Genomic DNA, 19,329 nt, shown 5'->3' on the forward strand with positions numbered 1-19,329 from the left:
ACGAGAATAAAGTCATAAAATTAAAATAATAAAGTCGAAACATTACGAGAATAAAGTTGTAAAATTACGAGAATAAAGTCATAAAATTAAGATAATAAAGTCGAAACATTACGAGAATAAAGTTGTAAAATTACGAGAATAAAGTCATAAAATTAAGATAATAAAGTCGAAACATTACGAGAATAAAGTTGTAAAATTATGAGAATAAAAAGGGAGCTCAGTTACATGGCAGTAAACATACCTTTTAGATGCCTAACAGTTTAAAAACATCTTATTGCAGTATTGGTTTGATGCAATATTCAACATCTCTGTGAAGCTGAATTTTAGGTTTTTAATTGTATTTAAGTCGAAAATTAAAGGCTTAAAATAACATTTAAAGTAGGATACTATATTCTGAAGCTTTTTATTCTTCTTAGTTCAGTTGCTTTAATCATCCTTGGAATAAAACTAATTTCCATTTCCAGAAGAAGAGTGTTTTTTTTCCTTTCTGCTCCCTCTAGTAACATGATCTGTGAAGCCTTTACTCTACTGCGTCATCTGGTTTATGCAACTTTCACATCTATTCTGCTATGTGGGTTTGTTTTATTTACCTTTATTAAACTTAAACAGAGGAGCAACCATTGGTGAAAAGTCAGTCCAAATATTCTGTATACCATTATAGACGCTTTATTTGGCCTTTTTGATGTTTAAGTCATTAGACAAGACTTTCACCAAAGCTGCTGTTCCTCAAACAACCACTAGATGTAGCTAAATGCCAATCAGAAAAAAGTGACAAATCTGATAAATACTCTTCTTTAACATAAAAAAAAATAATCTTCAGTGGATATGTTTGAATAGTTGTTAGAGGTTTATTTGCTTTAGCAACCTGAATAAAGCCAAATGCTTCACACCAACTGGTTTCATGTATTTTCTGCCACAGAATCCTTCTGCCAGTGGCCCTGTTTCTGTTTTTACACATTTACCTCCACAGCTGTCTATGCCAACACACACCACTGAAAACAAGACCACATTTAGCTCAGCAGCTCATCAATAAAATCCACAGCGCATGTGTGCTGCCTTGCATTACTGGGCAACTAGACAGCTCCATGATGCAGATAAAGTGGAGAGAGAGAGGTGGATGGGGGGTGGAGCAAAAAAAACAAACTAAAAAAGACAAATCTGAAAAGAAGCACACGGATGGAAAAACATTTCCAAGAAGAGACTGGAGATGTTCTGCAGATAAAAGCAGTTATTTGGATTTATTTCTTTAAAACAGTGTTAAATCCACAAGAGTCATGAGAAACTATTGGGAGCATTGAAACCCTGTGGATTCAGGTTTCTGTCTCAGGATGACTGTCACTTATTCCAGTAAAGTAGCCAATGCCACCTTCCTGAGTTTCCATCGACTGCTGCTGCGCTGGAAGGGAAGCATCTACAAGCTGCTGTACCGGGAGTTCATCCTGTTTGCTCTGCTCTACACCATCCTCAGCCTCGTATACAGGTCACACACTCAAATCCCATTTAAAACTAAAACAACTTGAGACAGAAATTATTGTAATGGATAAACAGTCATAAAGGCATAAAAATAACATGGTGTGTGTTTGCTGTGTTGCTGTATCCTTGTTTAAATAAGATTCATGATGCTTGGTCAGTTTAGAGAGCATTACTCAGGGTCTAAAGTCTCTTCTAGTTTTACTTTGAGGTTCAGATGTTTACGTGTTTATGGAAAAAGATTTAGAACATTTATCTGCAGATGAAATGTAAGGAAATATAGTAGAAAATCAAAATTTTGAAGGAAAGTGAACTTATGACATATATAGATCGCCCCCTAGGGGAGAGCTGAACTATTGTACAAGCTCCGCCCATTCTGTGTCAAAATATTTGGTGAAAATATGAAAAATATCACTTTTGATTCCATGCAGAACTAATAATATCCATGATTATGGTTCATGTTTGCAAATTTATGAGAAAGTATGAAAAAAAAGTTTCCAAATGGACGTCTTGTGTGTTATGTCTCCATCATTGCTGTTCAGGATCTTGTCCTTTATTTAACTTCACTCTTTAGCTCTCCTGAGATGATTGCCACACTTTTCAGATCTTTATTCGTATCCATTTCATTCCACCTAACAATATGTTTTAGAAAAAAAGTACATGTTCCTATGTTTTAGTATCAAACTGTGGATTGTCATTATTTAATAAATAAAAGGAAAGCAAACAATAATCTTATAGTCATATCAGTCCTGGAGTTTGTAGGTTTTAGTTTCATTTATATTTAAACGTTGTTTCTTTCTCTATTTGCCAAAACTAAAAAACATGTCTTGTATTGTTGCATCGATACCGATACAGTATCGGACAGGGTCCCGATCCAGCACTAAAATGGAGTTATCAGTATCGGCGAGTACCGACAAATAGGACACCTATACCATTTTGAGAACCAAAAGTTTATTTAACTATTGTCACCCATTCCAGGTAGGAAATAAAAAGTTCTACTGGATTCACTTTCACATCAATTTCAAACAGATGGTATCAGTATCCGCAAATACTGCCCCAACAGGTATCAGTATCAGGGCCAAAAAATGGCATCAGCTCAACACTAATGTCTTACTGAATGTATATATCATTGATCAGTTCATCAGCTGCCACCTTTACATTACACCAATAAAAACACCAGCTAAAGTAGCGTTTCCATCAAGTATTTAGCATCCTTAAAACATTCCAGAAGAAGGACTTTAAAAAAGCTTCTAAAAATCTAAAATACAGGTAATTAGTACATCATGAAGATTGTTAAATTTGTTCAAAGTACAAAGACTTATCAGCCACTAAATGAAAAGTGAAGACGTTAAACATCTCTCAGCAAACGCTTCTCCTTTTTTCTCGGTTCATGTAATTTTCAGCTGTTACTGACGGTTTCTTCTCTGCCCTCCAGGCTCGTCCTCTCAGATCAACAGAAGAGATTATTTGAGAAACTTTCCATTTACTGCGACAGATATGCTGAGCAGATCCCCGTCACCTTCGTCCTGGGTACGCCTCTTTTCCTTATTACATTTCACTTATAAAGTTCTGGTTAATATTTGGTTAATACTTGTCGGGTGTTGAGCTAGTGGTTTGAGCAGTTCACTTGTGCTCTGAGAAGGTTGCAAGTACCCGGTTCGATCCCCACAGCCTGTACTCTGGCGCTCTGTGCAAGACCCTTACACTGCTCACCTGGCGCCGCACAATAACAGCCCACTGCTCCCCAAGGGGATGGGTTAAATGCAGAGAGTGAATTTCCCCATTGTGGGAAAATAAAGGGATTTCCATTACAAGATTTGATTCAAATAAAAGCTAAATTAACTGGACTTCTGTTATGTCTGATATCTCTACTATCAGTGTTTTTAAGAGCCCTTTTAAAATTAAAATGTTGTCCTCAAACCGTAAAGTTTCTGTGGATTTCTTCTAAGCTATCGGATCTTAATTTTTATCCTTACTGTGGACACTTTACCCTTTTTGTCTATTGTGGCCCGGCAGATTTGAATGCGTTTCCTTTAGCAGTGGAGTCTTATGTAGCGACAGCTACACGAGACTCTATAGTATAGCTTATTTCCTTCATAAAAAAACAAAAAACAAAAAAAATTTACCTTTAAAATCTAGATCCTAGTAGACATTTCCTCTTGGCCCCCTTATTTAAAAAAAAAATAAAGTGAAAAGAGCTCTTGACGATGGCTGTTTTGGTAAAGTAACTTTATATTTTCCATGAATAAAGCTGTGAAGGTCTGGAGTATTCCTTAGTTTTAAGAGATATTTCCTATGTAACACAGTGGTAATAATAAACAATTTTACCAGGTAAACCTTTGGTATTAACTTCCAACAACAGGGGGCAGCATTTCTTCATATTCTCAGACTGGATCTATAATCTCAGTTTTTCATTGTTTTGTTTTTCTTAAATCACTCTTCTTTCATGTGTAATTATTATTACCTGTGTCACTCAACAGAGAGTCATAACATTACGAGAAAAAATTTGCTACGAGAATAGTCATAACATTACAAAAATAAAGCTGTAACATTATAATAATAAAGTCATAATATTACAAGAATTAAATGTCGTAAAATTATGAGAAAAAGTCACAACGAAAATAGTCATGAAAAATTACGAGAATAAAGTCATAAAGTTACAAGAACAAAGTCGCAACATTACGAGAATAAAGTCGTAAAATTACGAGAATAAAGTTGAAAAATTACGAGAAAAAACTCACAACGAGAATAGTGAAAAAAATTGCAAGAATAAAGTCATAATATTATGAAATTAAAGTCCTAAAGTTATGAGAAACAAGTTGTATTTTATGACAACTCTTACAAGAAGCACTTTCTTCACTAAAATGAGGAATTTCGAGCATTATGTAAAGTTCTACTTTGGCTCTGGTTTGACAAATAAGGAAATCTTTTAGCAGCAGTATCACATTGGGAAGCTTGTCAAAGTGGACTCAGGTTGCTGATTGGTGGAGCTGGTCAGCTGTCATATACTGGTAGGAGCTGAAAGCTTTCTTTCTGAAACGGGTTGACGTATGATGACTTTATTCTCATAATTTTACAACTTTATTCTCGTAATGTTACGACATTATTCTCGTAATTTTACAAATTTATTCTCAAAATAAAAAAAAATGACAAAAATCTCAAGCCCTAATACTCTGTCGTACAGTGCGTATATGAGCAAATTCCATGGGGATGTTACCAACATCTGGAGTGAATCATCTCATGTCGATATGATTAGAAATAATTTTTGCTCAGAAAAACGTTGAGATCAATCAAGAAACACAGAGAGAAAAAGAATGGCAGTAAGGAAGGAGGTAGATATTAAAGTCTAGATTTCTCTGAAATGTCTGGTTCTGAAAGCATGAGTCAATAATGAGCTGCCTCGACCCAGAGTGGCCAAAATCTCTAATCAGGATGTTTTGTAAGTGAGGAGGTAGCAGATCGGAGCGGGCAGCCTGATGGTTGCCTCATTAGCAGAGTGCTAATGGAACCGGATCATTAAAAAAACAGACAGCTAAAAGAAGGATGAGTGTTTGTGGGGCTGATTCAAACTCATTCTCACTGATGCTGTGGAAACAACAGATGCTAAAAACGAAAAAAAAATCACTTTTATTTAGGAGGTTCTTCTAATGAAAATAAGTATATTTGCTAATAAAAAAGATAATACTTTCTACTTTTCAAGCAGGATGAAGGATCTAAATGATTTCTGGGCTTTTTTAGGTTTTTATGTAACATTGGTGGTGAATCGCTGGTGGAATCAGTTCAGTAACCTACCCTGGACAGACAGACTCATGTTCCTCATCTCAAGGTAAGAAAAAAACTCACTGCTCTGCCCTCTGCAGGCCCAAACATGAATAACAATAACAATGTATCGTCCTTGAAATCGTACCTGAAATCGATAAGGACACTAAAGCTAACAGAAATCCGTCCGCGGTCATCATGCTAGGCGCTATCCGAATAGTTCTTGCAGTTAGGAAGGAGCTAGGATCAGGAAGCAGGATGCTTCCTAGCACCAATACAGTTAGCATAGGGACGTCCTGATGCCCCTAGGAACTTTATGGTCGCCCACAACCCTTTGCATGACATACAGTATTAGCTTAGCACGTCTAATGGTGTTTAACCAAAATACATAATTTCGTGACATGTACTGTTTGAAACACATGCAAATGTCATCACCTCCATATGTTTAGGGTTTTTTAATGAGAGCTCCATCCATTGAGTACATTTATGTAACTTTTGTTTTTTGTAACTACTTACTCATGGGAAAACAGGCTCTTTTTCAGCCTGTTGTCCCAATTTGACCAGCACCATCAATCTGTGTGTCCGTTGCATATTAACATCCCAGAGGCTCGGACTCACAAAACAGTCCGTAATTGCTGCATATTCAGTTAGAAAGACTAACCAAACACTGAGATTTAGACTCCAGTTCCAAAGAAATTGTCATAGTGGTCTTTAAAGATCTGACCAACATGCAGAGAACCACTCAGAGACCAAGGATAAAAGTTTAACAGGTTTATTGTAGGTTAGCAAACACTGATGGAGATTGAAACTGTGGGGAATCAATGCTGGAACTCAGCGGACTGATGAACCAGAACAGTAAACCTTTTGGGGGGCTCTTGGTTTATCCTTGGATCCAGTTTGTAGAGTGTTTTAATCCAGAGAAGAGGGAACTCGTTGGAGAACGGACAGGCAGACATATGTTGGACCCAGAGGAGTAAAGGAGCGGACTGTCACTTGGTTTTCCAGGAGTGGATTTGAACGGATCATGAGGAGGTTTTCCCCTTGCTTAGTGAGACTCAGTAAATCCTTCCAGGGGTAGAAGGTCCAGGCTTAGTAACACAGGAAGTTTTCCCAATACTGGCAAACACTCTGGCGTTGAGGTGGTGACAGCCCACTGCTCAAGTACTCCCCTGGTAATGACCCAACGAGCCTCAGGTGTGCAGGGAGGCCCAACGAGGACAGGGCACCACCTGGTGGTGGAGAGAGGAAAACACAAAAAAACAACCCACACAAACTGGAATCTTAACAGATATACCTTCTCCTCTTCATTGTGCATCAAAGTTTTTACCTTGGTCTCCAAAAAGTCCGTTTCAAAAGTTTTTTTTTTTAGTAATTTGACTCTAAGGCTGTTTTCTTTGATGATATTTTCTCATGTAAAAACTGGCATCGTTAAAAAGGGAGGGACAGGTGTGGCTAAACAGAGCCTTCCTTTTCACATCAAACCTACATGTTAGGGGCGTGCTTATGTGACGCAGTGTTTAGCACACCACCCATGTACGAAGGCATTAACGCTGGTTTGTTTTCCACCTGGATCCCCGCTCTTTTTTGCCCTCATGTCCCTCTGTTGTCGCACAACAGAGGGACATGACCGCCTCGGACTTATTTAGACCCACAGCTAGTTCATGTTTGTCCCTCTTGCATTTTGGCCTGAAATAACATAACGCAGACCCTACCTTAATATTTGGCATAAATTAAAAATATCTGCAACAAGCTCACTGCGACACACTGCTGCGGGAGAATAACCAGCCCTTTAGTCCTCAACACGGAAGACCCGGGTTCGAATCCGACCATGGTCCATGGTCCACCCCCTTTCATGTCAGCCTACTGTCCAAAAAGCCGCTTATTATTAAAAATAATAATAATTACTTGTCAGCTCTGCTTTCTGGCTGAACCATTTTGAGGCTCAGAGGTGTAACAGTGGTTTAGTTGATTCGCAGCCAACAGGTAGCCTTCTTCTTAAAGATAACCAAATTGGCCAGAGGACCAGCATCTTCTGGGACTTCTTGGTTTACATTTCAGATTCAATGTTTTATGTAACATAGAAACATGTTCCAAAGACTTTTACATTATATCCTGATCTTAAAGTAGCCAAAATGCCAAATTAGATCACATAAAAATGTGCAGGATACCTGCTCAGTTTCAAGCAATGAAAAAACGGCAGCTTTATTGTTAATGTGATACTTAAACTGCTTGCTTTCTCTGCTTCCTCCAGCTGTGTTCAGGGTAAAGATGAATACGGACGCCTTCTGCGACGGACATTGGTACGTTATGTCAACCTGACATCGCTGCTTATCCTGCGCTCCGTCAGCACCGCTGTCTGCAAGAGGTTCCCCACAATCGATCACGTGGTTGAGGCGGGTGAGAGGGTTACTAATGCATCATGGAGTTTAGTAGGTTTGGGCACACAACGTCAAAGGGAAAAATGGTGAATGACAGGTCTGGGTTCTGTCTATCTCAGATGAGGCATTTTAGAATTGGCTCTTTAATGACCAATTAGAGCTGGACTGTGAGCTCCAGACAGGGATTGATTAGTCCTACCTTCCACCTGTAGGTTTCATGACTCCCGAGGAGAGGAAGTTGTTTGAGAACGTACGCTCTCCTCATCTCAAGTACTGGATACCTGTCGTCTGGTTCTCCAACCTGGCGTCTAAAGCCCGGCAAGAGGGACGCATCCAAGACAACATCGTCCTGCAGAATATTCTGAATGTGAGAAACCAAATAATCAGAGATGAGAAAAGAAAATAGATGTATGGCAAGAAATTCTTCATTCTTAATAACAAGAACAGTTCTGATTGATTTATAGCCTTGATCATATCTAAATAATTCATCATTGAATGTTGTCAAGATTAAAAAGAGACTAACATTGCAAATATTATTAATAAAAATAGATCAAACAATAACCTATTATTTAACATAATATAACATAATACTAAATAGATTTAACTTTATTCTACTGTAATGTTATGTCTTTGGATTCATGAATTATGTAGGCGAAGATGAGCAAATGGTCTGCAAACACATGAAATTAGACTTTAAATCAAAAAGCCACAAAAATGCGACAATGACCAAAAAAAAGCTGCAAAAGAGAAATGCTGCAATCACAGACAATAGAGCAACTAAGAGCAAACGGCCTGCGAATACAAGCTACCCAAGAAAATTATGCTAACATAAAAAACACATGTAGAGAAATAAACCATTGCTGCATGGCAGGAGTCCTCCACACCACTAGAGGGAGACGATGACCACCTCATATTGACTCAACACCTAAACACATGGGCTTCACTTTTATGTTTTTTTTTTTTACAGATCTGACCCACGGATATTTAGCCTAAGCTCTGTCCTATATCTATAGAGATATCTATATATCTGTATCTATAGAGGATTGTCTCCCCTTTTTCTGTTTTGCAGCACTAATTTGCAGCTTTTCTGAACTTGCGGTCGTTTTTGCTGCTTGAAGCATTTTTCCTTTGCATATTTTTCGTCTTTTAGTACCATTTATGTTTCTGCAGCAGGTTTGCACTCTGTCGCTCTTTACTTTCTGTGATCACAGCATGTCTCACTCACTTTTGTGTGTAAATTTTTTTTGTGTCGACTATTCATTTATGTATTTTCAGAAAAAAAATGTTTCATTCTTATGAATATGGTAGAAACTATTGAAGCGCAAAAAAATATAGATGCAAAAAAAAAAAAAAGTCACCTGTTTGATCACAGACGTTTGGTAAATCCATAGATAATTAATCTCAAGTGAGTCACATTTGATATAAAAAATGTTTCTTCTCATTGCATCTTGGATATAAACGTATTTATAAAATACAGCTTGCACACACACAAAAAAAAAAAAAAAATATAGATGCAAACAAAAGAATTAGAGGTAAAGACAATTTCTACTTCTTAAATTCAGACTTGAATTTAAACTATTTACTTGGATGTTTTTATCTAGTATCACAGCTAAAGATTTGAAACTTTTCAGTTGAACATAAAAGGAAATTCAGAAACCTCACAGTAGAAATAAAAGGTTCTGTTGCAATGGGAAGCCACTTATAGTCCTCTTAGTGACCATAGAAGCAGAAATGTGGGTATAACATGACACTGAGTTTGGTCCCAGAGGGAAGGATGACGGCGTTTTTCCATTTACTGTATCGGCTTACAGAAATCTGATGTCTGTGACAAACAGCTGTTTCCTCTCTGTGCTCAGGAGATGAATCTCTTCAGGACGTGGTGTGCGACTCTTTTCGGCTACGACTGGGTCGGCGTCCCGTTGGTTTATACGCAGGTCAGTTCTGCAGATCTGGAAAAGACCAAAACAAACGGATGCAGCTCATGTAATCACATCAGGGATAATCAGTGTAATGAAATCAGAGCTCTGGGTGGGATGAGCTGCTGGTGAAATCTGTATCTCTGTCTTCAGGTCGTCACTCTTGCTGTCTACACCTTCTTCTTCGCTTGTCTGATCGGTCGTCAGTTTCTCGACCCCGCCCAGGGTCACACCGGCCATGACCTCGACCTTTACGTCCCCATCTTCACCCTGCTGCAGTTTTTCTTTTACTGCGGCTGGCTTAAGGTCAGATGAGTTTCTCTCAGAGGTCTGCCTAAATGCTTTAATATCTTTCATGGATTGTCACACAATAGCAGCTTTAATATTTTACTGAATCAGAATTTTACTGAAGTTTAAAAATACAGAAAACAGAAATAAAATGTGAAACGATGTAAGCATTATGCTGGACAATTATAGTAAGTGGTTTTGTTGAGGAAATATATGCAAATGTCTAAAGATAATAAAAAAAACGTGGATATGCATCAAACGGTGCATTCCGTAAAAGTTTAAAAAACAATCCACTGGTTCACCGGCTGAACAATACCTCCTTAGCATCCGACCCTTAACGATCATAGACAGGTTTCAGGTATTACAGGAGACAATCCCCCCCTTTTATGACCGACCATCGGAATCATAGACAGGCTTCAGATATTACAGGGTAACCATGGAACCAAACGACCCACTCATCTGTTACCATTTGCATGTTTCCAAGCGATACAAGGCCTTGTCTATATAAAGACTCAAACTCACTGCGAATCCAGACATTTGAATTGAGAAAGCTTCCTGGAGAGGTGGAGAAACGTCTTCAAATCTTGGAAACCAAGTCCAGAGGATTATTTTTTAAACTTTTACGGAATGACTATGACCTGGATGACAAATAATCTTCATCAGCATCAAACAGTGCAGCAAAGTTTAAAGTTGAATCATTTATTCAATTCTTTGCACATTTTCGATGTCAATTAAATATTTGCTCTAGATTTACAACAGAAATTATTCTGTAGTTTGTATAATGCAAAGGATTTAGATTGGTGATTTGTAGGCATTATTAAAGACATAAAATCCTGTTTTTTATTATTATTTTGCAAATCAGTTAATCTGTGGATTATTTTTTTGATAATTAATCGGATAGCCAAAGGTTCCTTAGAGAAGATTTTTTACGAAATGAAACAAGGTGAATCTAAATATTTTCACCTTGAGGAGTTGTGGATAGAGCATATTGACAGCTGAAAAATGTTTTTTTTAATCATAAATTCAAAATTTTAACATATTATTTTTGCAATTTTGGTATAATTGCTGCTCAAGGTGGTTCGCTCTGTCAGCAAAAGCAATGTTTTACAGTCTCTAAACTCGAGTTAGCATTAATTGATTACTAAATTAGTTAATGACAGAGGTGGGGACTTGAGTTTGTGACTCGTACTCGTGTTGCACTTAAATCGCATATTTAATGACTTCAGACTCGACTTAGACTTGCATTTGAAGGACTTCAGACTCGACGAGACTTGCAATTTCCGACTTGTGAACAATATATATATATTTTTAAGCGTTTTTTTGTTTTACTAACTTGACTGATCGCCGCTCGCCTTACCCGCACACAGCAGAGGTAATAAAAAAAAAACAACAACACAGGGGCTGTCAAAAAGTCATGTAGCACTGACGTCACTGACCAGTTCAAGATAATGATCATTCCATAGATATAATAGTGACCTTTAAGCTATACCGTCTCAGTGAAGGAGATGAAAACACAAGGAGAAACAAGCAAGCACGCAAATAGACTTGAGACTTGACTTGGACTTGCAAAAAATGACTTGTGAACATGGATGGTTGATGATTATTTCGATAATTGTTTACTCCGATAAATTGTTTGGGCCCTAATCTGAACACAACTTATTCTCAGTCTTCTCTTCCTCTTCAGGTTTAGCCTTGTTCTTGATTTTTTCCAACATCCTTCCTAAGTTTGTTAAACTTCAGGGAAAGAGCCATCACAAGGCAGCGACTGGCCAATCAGGAGAGCAACATGAGAGCCATGATTAATCCAGGGATCTGCCACCTGCAGCTTCACAGCTACAACTGGCTTAACAACTACTGTATTGTTTTTATTATTGATACCATAACAAATACTGAATTTAGAATTAATTCTATGGAATAAATATCTTACATTTTCACAACAGAAAGACAAAAAAAGTCCCACAAATATTTCTTTTTTTCCCTATTTATGTTGTCATCAGGTCAGAAACTATGACAATTATTTTTACGCAATTATTGCTGACAATAGAGGAGGAATACATCCTTTTTTGGCAAAAGTGATGTACTTTTCTTTATTCTAAAACCTAGATATGCAATAAAAACTGCTGCCTTTTTAAAATTAAATCACATTGTCTAAACTAGATATAGGGCAGTGGGTAACACTGCTGCCTTGCAGCAAGAAGGTTTCTGCATGGAGTTTGCATGTTCTCCCTGAGCATGCATGGGTTCTCTCCGGGTACTCCGGCTTCCTACCACAGTCCAAAAACATGACTATTAGGTTAATCGGCTTCTCTAAATTCTCCTTAGGTGTGAGTGTGTGTTCATGGTTGTTTGTCTGTGATGGACTGGCGACCTGTCCCGCCTTTCGCCCGCAGACAGCTGGAGATAGGCACCAGCAGGGATTAGCGTGTCAGAAAATGGATGGATATACGTCTCTTTTCCTCAAATGGTCACGTAGCATTTGTGGCTCAAAGTGATTTTTATTAACCTGGACTATTAACGATCAGCCAATGTCTGTGAAGATTCTCAGTCATTCAGGTCATGGTCAAGCTTGAAAAAGTTCAGTCTCATTAACTGGACGTGAAGTTTTCTAGAAAACATTTAGCCTCTTATCCAAGAGGCTTCTTCATTTCTAACTTGTGGGGGTTTAGGTCAAAGCCACCTTTTATGGGGTTACAGGTCTTTGCTCAGAGACCCAAAGTGGAAGTTGGGCTTGAACTCGGAACCTCTGGATTCCAAGCTCTATGCCCTAACCACTAGGCCGCCACTCCCCCGAAATAAACCTTTTATTATTGGACAGTTTTGTTGGCAACACTTTTAATAAGTATCTGCTGAATTCAGAACAGATTAAAATCCACTGTCTTCCCTACATTTAAATCTTAAATTTACCACTAATCAAGAAATAATTCAACTATTTCTTCAAAGAGCAAAATAACTGTAACTATGTAAGAAAAACTTGCAGTGACAAGGATTTATACAAGAGGTCACCTGCTTTTGCTTTGAGACCTTCAAAGCTCCACTGAAGGGTGAGAAGTTTACTTTGACTATTTCTACAATCCATCAAAAAAAGTGAAAGTCCACAAGTAGGTGAAAAATGAAATACATTACGATTTAATGTACTCTGTGTACATTTTTGCACGTTTTATGATTACTGTTTAACACTTGACTCACTGAGGTAAGATTTATATTAAGAACAAACTATGTAACCTTATAAATAACAGACTGAGGCATTCTGACCCAGGAATAGGCCTCCCATGAGGGATAGGGTGTCAGAAAAGGACAAACAGAAAGGGTTAGAAGAGGATAAACAAACCCACTAACCAGGTTTCACCTTATAAGCATTTTAAAACTCTTGCTTTCTGTAACATTTAACACTAGTAGAACAAATATATGAAAACCCACCGTCTGTTTTTTTATCTTTTGTGTCGTCAAAACAACGCCCTCTTTGGCCTCTGCTAAACTACATAAACTCCTCACACAGTTTGTCAAAAAAAAGTTTTTTGTGTAACATTTTGAATTATAAGGAGAAACATTTATCTTCTCAGGTAGCGGAGCAGCTGATTAACCCATTTGGAGAAGACGACGATGACTTTGAAGCTAACTGGATCATTGACAGGAACCTTCAGGTCAGCAAATGCATTCAAACTGTGTGTGGCTTTAATTTAAGTCCTGCCCACACTGTCACATAGAAGGGCTGTTTATCATATTGCAATTTCACAGGTCAGACTTTTTTCAATTAATTTCTATTATCATTATTACTGAACAAACAAGTTCATTCGTGAAATAATGGATACCCAGTCAGTTGCAGTTCTCATAGCTATCCAGCAGATGGCACCATTCTGAACAGTATCAAAAGTATCGAGCATGGCATCGAGTTGTGTCAAATTGGTTAATGGGGCTTTGTGTCATCACTATCTTTAACGCAGCATTAAAGGATTTTGGATCATTTTAGTACAAATTAAACGTAACTTTCCTCCGACAAGCTCTCCCTGCTAAGCTAGCTGTAGCCACTGATCGGCCGTTGATAATACACGCTGCTTTGAAGTCGGCAACCGCCATATTGGTACTCCCTAATTAGACCGGTCTGAATGTAAACAATGAACCATGATGTTCTCATTTTCAGGGTGGCTTAAGGCTTTCAAAATAAAGGTAGATTAATCGCTTTGATACACACCTGCTGTTACCTACTACTGTAATTTATAATAAAAAAAATAGGCACTTCACATTGCATGTTCAGTATGAAGTCAATGAAGTCTATAAATCATATATTATTAAATCCATCAAAACTAAATAAGTGTATTAATGGAGCATAACAATACTTTAGTCAGATATTAAGAATATTAGACAAACACACAATCGGATGATGGGTCAAAAGCCCTAAATTTATGACGTGCATGTAAAATAAATGTATTGATTACATTGATGAAGGTACATTGATTATAACACATTACAGGCGACTCAGTGAGAATGGGGAGTACCAAGATGGCGGCAGGTGACATCAGTTTTTTCCATTGAATAAATAGAGATCAGTGGCTGCAACATTATAAGGACACTTCCTGCTGAAAATGTCAAAGAAAAGTACTTCCTGTTTCCGAGTGTTCCTTGTGTTGAAACTTCTAAGTGAACATATTTACAATTTAAGATAAAAGGGGTTTGAAATTTAGATTTAGAAGATGGTTTCCTAAAAATAATAAAGCTAAAGAAGCTCAGAATTAAATAGATTGAATGTAAATATATGAACACAAGGAAACAAAGCAGTTGGTCATTATAAGGAAACTTAAATTTAACAGGCTTTAATGTTTTTCTATTATTTTTCTTAGCAGTTAAACGTCTAGTTTTATTGTTCCTATTGAGATTAATATAACATTTGATCATTTGATACTGTAGCTTTAGCAAGGCAGGGATTTGAGGAAAATGCACCTATGGCATTGACTACCATAGATGCATACGAGGGGCGTTCAATAAGTAATGCCCCTGCCCCTCTGTTTTATCGAGCTGAAATATTGAATGATCTGGGGCTTGACTTGGAAAAAATTTGGATGGATGGAGAAGTAGTTATTTTTCTACGTTACATTGAATCACCTTGAGGCCAGTCTAAAGTTTAAAAACATATGCTATAGACCAATCAATATTATATATATATATATATATAAAAAAAACGTTTTTATATAATTGTAAACTAAAAAAAAATAGTTAATAATAATAAAAACCATGTTATCAAAACAGCAATTGAAAAACTTGTTTTCTGGATTCTCTTTAATATAAAGGGACATTTTTAGAATCGGTTTAACTTTGTCTTTTCTATGGAGACATTCAGAAACTAAACCATGTTTTAGATTTTATATGCTGGTACCAAATCATCTGGACTAATAAAATAGAATTTCTATAAATTTGTGAAAAAGCCACTTTCACTGTTTCGCTGCCATAAAAACTATTCTTAAAACTCTTCGTTTGCGCACCTGTTTCTTCAGGTGTCCCTGCTGGCAGTGGACGAGATGCACATGAACCTTCCTCAGATGACCAAAGACGTGTATTGGAACGACAGCGATGCTCGGCCGCCGTACACCCTGGCCGCCGCAGATTACTGCATCCCCTCTTTCCTCGGTTCCACCACCGACATGGGGTCAAATAAACCATTTAATTATGATTTTTACATGTTCAGCCCAGATTGCCGGCCTGTGCGTGTTACTAATGCAGAGCGTAGTTTGTCACAGATGTACAACACCCATAATCCTCTAGAGGACGCATGCTTTATAAGTTCATGTTTATTCTTATTAGGACAATAACGATTTTTATGTGAATCACTCCTACAGATTGTCTGACATCCTGCAGCTTGATGAGTTCGAGGTTTCAGACTGTCAGTCGCAGCAACAGGAGCCCTTTTTGACTCGGCGACAAGAGTCGGTAAAGTTTTCCATCTGTTTAAATAAAGTTTAATACTTATAATTTGTCCCTAATGTGAGGTTAGTGCAGCTCAGTGAAACATCAAACAGTCTAAAGCCCCTATCACACCTTGATGATTTAGGCCAGGGTATGCCTGACGAACACAAAATCTGGTAAAACGCTGGCATAGGTTGGATAAGTTATGGGTAGGTTTGTATAGGTTATGAGCACGCTGAAGTACACTGGCACAAGTCGACATACGGGGAGTACTTAGAGAAATTTTGAGCATGCTGAAAGTTTCCTAATGTATGCCAGCGTATGCTCATACACGTGCATACGCTGGCATAGGTAAGTTATCTGATTGGTGAAATATGTCGTCATAGGTCATGTCGTCTAGCTTATCCAAAACCTATGAGTAACTTGTGCATAATTTATGCATAACTTATCAAGAACTGATCTCCAACACATATCAACGTATCTGACATGTTCCAGACGAGAGCTGAACATGTTTCTAACTTCCAGCTACTGTATAATGGTGTATTTGCAGCGTTTTGGTATAAAGGAGGTTCAAAGGAGGAAACTCAGTTCTCCTCCAGACTTCATCCACATCATAGGGTGCGTGAGAAGGTGAGTGTGATGGATCCTTAGACATGACACTGAATCTGCTGCAACTTCAAATCTTTCTTTCTGTACATTGCTGTGCGTAATGCAAAAGTTAGGCTGTTGTTGGAAGTACGCTGTGGACTCATTTTGAATACTCTATGTATACGCCCAAAATTGAAAAAATACATAGAAAATTCTGCATATGCCAGCGTTTTAGGAGATTCTGGGACGTCAGGCATACGCTGGTTTGAGAGGGCCCTAACCACATAAGACCTTTCTATGTGCGTTTGTTCTAACATATTTGGACAGACTGAGGTTTAATATCATGTTCATTGACGCTAGAAAGTAAAGTAACAAAACCAAGCGATAAGAAGTGAGGATAAATTAACACCCCCCATAATTAAACACCTCAGAGCTAAAAAAAAAAATAAAAAATAGGGAATTGAAGAGCTCATGTCTAAAGCGGTCCATCTCTTAGGTTCTGGGTCGGGTCCGACGCCTCCTTAGTGTTCAGGAACCTCCTGATCTCAGACATCCTCGACCCGTCTTCAAACGGCACAGCAGCGATGGAACCAGCAGCTTCTTCGTGGACTTCAGGTATTGGTGCATTAGAGTCCCATGAACAGCGATGCTCTGTTGGAGGTTGCTTAATGTCTGTGCTGTTTCAAGGCAGAATAAAGCAGATTTACAGAAAGACGTCCAAATGTTTTTATAACTATAACGCATTTGGGTTGCATTCTATCAGGTCTAATCCAGGTTCAGCGGACATGGCGCCACCCTCCTCCTCAGCTGTTCCTCCGTCGTCTCTGGATACCCTGTCCACCTTAAGGGAGGTCAACAGCAATCCCCCATCGCCTGAGAGTTCGTCCTCTGTTGTTTTTCCTCGACTGGTTGTCAGCCCACCATTGTTCTCTAACGCCGCTCACAACGGGGATTCATTTGGGAAACATCAAAATGGTTTGGATCACTCCCCCACTGAAGAGCCACCAAGCATGGAAACAACAAGGTGATCAAATGTTTTATTGTTTCAGCAATTGTTTTCTTAAAACATTCATTAATTGTATCAATTCATTTTTGCAATAATTTTTTGGTTGTGCCCTGAACAAAGAAACCCTCATAGCTTTAAAAGAATTGCTAAACATCTCAAGCAGGTTTTTACAGTAAGCCTTAGAGAATAACTGCATGCATATGGAAGAAAAATAGTCTCATTTGGAATCTGCCTTTTTTTGTAAACCGAATTTCAAACACTGAATTTTTTTAACATCGTATTTTAAACACTGATTTTTTTACACTTTGAATTACTTACACTGAATTCATAACTGATAAAAAAAATTGCCTGCAAAAAATTCAGCTGCAAAAAATTTCCCTGAAAAAAATTCAGCTGCAGAAAATTTGCTTGCAAAAAGTTCAGCTGCAAAAAGTTTAGCTGCAAAAAGATTAGCTGCAAAAAAATTGCCTGCAAAAAAAATTCAGCCACAAAATATTCAGCTGCAAAAAAATTCAGCTGTAAAAATGTTGCCTGCAAAAAATACAGCTACAAAAAAATGAGCTAATTTCATTGGCTAGCTGCTTGACTGCATCCAGTGTAGATTGCTTTGCCTTGAGTTCACCAGAAGGTCAAGGTTTTTGCACCTGAATTTTTTTGCAGCAAAATTTTTTGCAGGCACATTTTTTGCAGGGAAATTTTTTGCAGCTGAATTTTCACCAGATGAAAATTAAATTTAAGGAATTCAATGTGTAAAAAAAAATACAGCGTTTAAAATTCTGTGTACAAAAAAGGCAGATTTCAATGAGACTGTTTCACTTCCATACATGCAATTGTTGGATTAAGCCGCTAAATGTTTGAAGTTGCTGCCTTATACAGCAAAACCTTAGGATGGAGTAACTGGGTGACCTTGGCCTACTCTGCTAACCCAAAGAACATGAATGAGTTCTCTGGTATCAGCAGCGGCAAAGCAGAAACACCCGACCTCACAACACCAGCAAGTCGTCCTCTTAGTGGCTATAAACACAAAGAACTTGTGCTTTTCAAGTGGTCTAGCCAAAGTCCAGACATAAAGTAACAGTTAATCTTTTGTATTTGGTTGCTCCAATTCTAGTTTCTCTAGAACCGGCTCCATATGCTGTTCTCCAACTCAACTGGGACCCAGGGAGTTCCGCTGGACGACCGTCAACGCCAGGAGTCGCCCCCCAATCAGGCCAAGGGGACGTCAGTTCTCACTGCAGTTCTCCAGGCAGGCTTCAAAGGCGTCAGTCCGTAGCCTACCGAGTCCAAAGGGACTGGGACGCCGGAAGAGAGGCCTGGGTCGCCATCATTGCCGAAGATCACCCAGTCCAACCATCAACACGCTTCAGCTGCCAGAGCCGGATTACGACACTGAGTTTCAGGGAATGGCAGGCAGTGAAGACAAGGAGATGGAAGAAACGGACCAGAACCAGAAAATCAATGATACAAACTCTCAGCCAGAAAGTTTGGAGAAGAAATGAGAGGTGGTTAATGACCAGATAAACTGGCAACATAGCTAGACCCGATGGGAGCTGTTCTTCAGAGTAAGGGGGATGGATCTTTAACATGTTCTGGTTTAAATTGTGGGTCTGCCAGCCTCTCGACACATATTTAAAAGTCAGGAGTTTGGGTTCAAAGGAGGACCTGGTGGTTCAGACCAAATTAATCTCTTATAACTCCTCATGATAGGATCTCTATGGTTCATGTTGAAGCTGCACTAAGGTTTAGTAAAAGAATAGAAAAAAGGCAGAGGGTGCAAAAAGAAATGTAATAAAAAGGAAACAACATGCTTGGTTAACAGGTTTTAATAATTCTAAATAAAATTAGAAGAAGTGGCAGAAGCTAAATCTGTGGATGCTTTTCTGTTCATGTTGATCAACTGCTGAGATAAAGACCTCTTGGTTGCCATCTAGTGGCCAAAGGAGAAACTGCAGTCTTTAATATGGCAATCTGGGGGTCAAAGAAGCAAACCTCCCCCTCTTGGTGTGAAGCTTGTTTTTTTTTTATTTTC

General features: G+C 38.2%; 1 protein-coding gene across 1 annotated transcript; it reads left to right on the plus strand.

Annotated features, from left to right (window-relative positions):
• Positions 1 to 1,137: 1,137 nt before the first annotated feature.
• On the plus strand, positions 1,138 to 19,191 carry best3 (bestrophin 3). The gene is made up of 13 exons (XM_015381586.1): positions 1,138 to 1,480; positions 2,906 to 3,000; positions 5,209 to 5,296; positions 7,481 to 7,626; positions 7,820 to 7,974; positions 9,464 to 9,541; positions 9,677 to 9,829; positions 13,372 to 13,452; positions 15,298 to 15,449; positions 15,640 to 15,730; positions 16,791 to 16,909; positions 17,058 to 17,318; positions 18,412 to 19,191. Exons 1-13 carry the CDS (start codon positions 1,329 to 1,331, stop codon positions 18,797 to 18,799), a joined length of 1,959 nt encoding a protein of 652 aa, XP_015237072.1. The 5' UTR covers positions 1,138 to 1,328; the 3' UTR covers positions 18,800 to 19,191.
• Positions 19,192 to 19,329: the final 138 nt, after the last annotated feature.

The sequence above is a fragment of the Cyprinodon variegatus genome, unplaced genomic scaffold (assembly GCF_000732505.1).
Source record: "Cyprinodon variegatus isolate N-32 unplaced genomic scaffold, C_variegatus-1.0 Scaffold237, whole genome shotgun sequence".
NCBI lineage: Eukaryota > Metazoa > Chordata > Actinopteri > Cyprinodontiformes > Cyprinodontidae > Cyprinodon > Cyprinodon variegatus.

What these genes read in the sequence shown, in the direction of transcription:
- best3 (XM_015381586.1), top strand. Translation starts at nt 1,329, where the DNA reads ATGACTGTCACTTATTCCAGTAAAGTAGCCAATGCCACCTTCCTGAGT. An exon ending in TTTACTGCGGCTGGCTTAAG is followed by an intron (nt 9,830 to 13,371) that starts GTCAGATGAGTT and finishes TTATCTTCTCAG; the next exon opens with GTAGCGGAGCAGCTGATTAA. An exon ending in TGACTCGGCGACAAGAGTCG is followed by an intron (nt 15,731 to 16,790) that starts GTAAAGTTTTCC and finishes TCCATCTCTTAG; the next exon opens with GTTCTGGGTCGGGTCCGACG.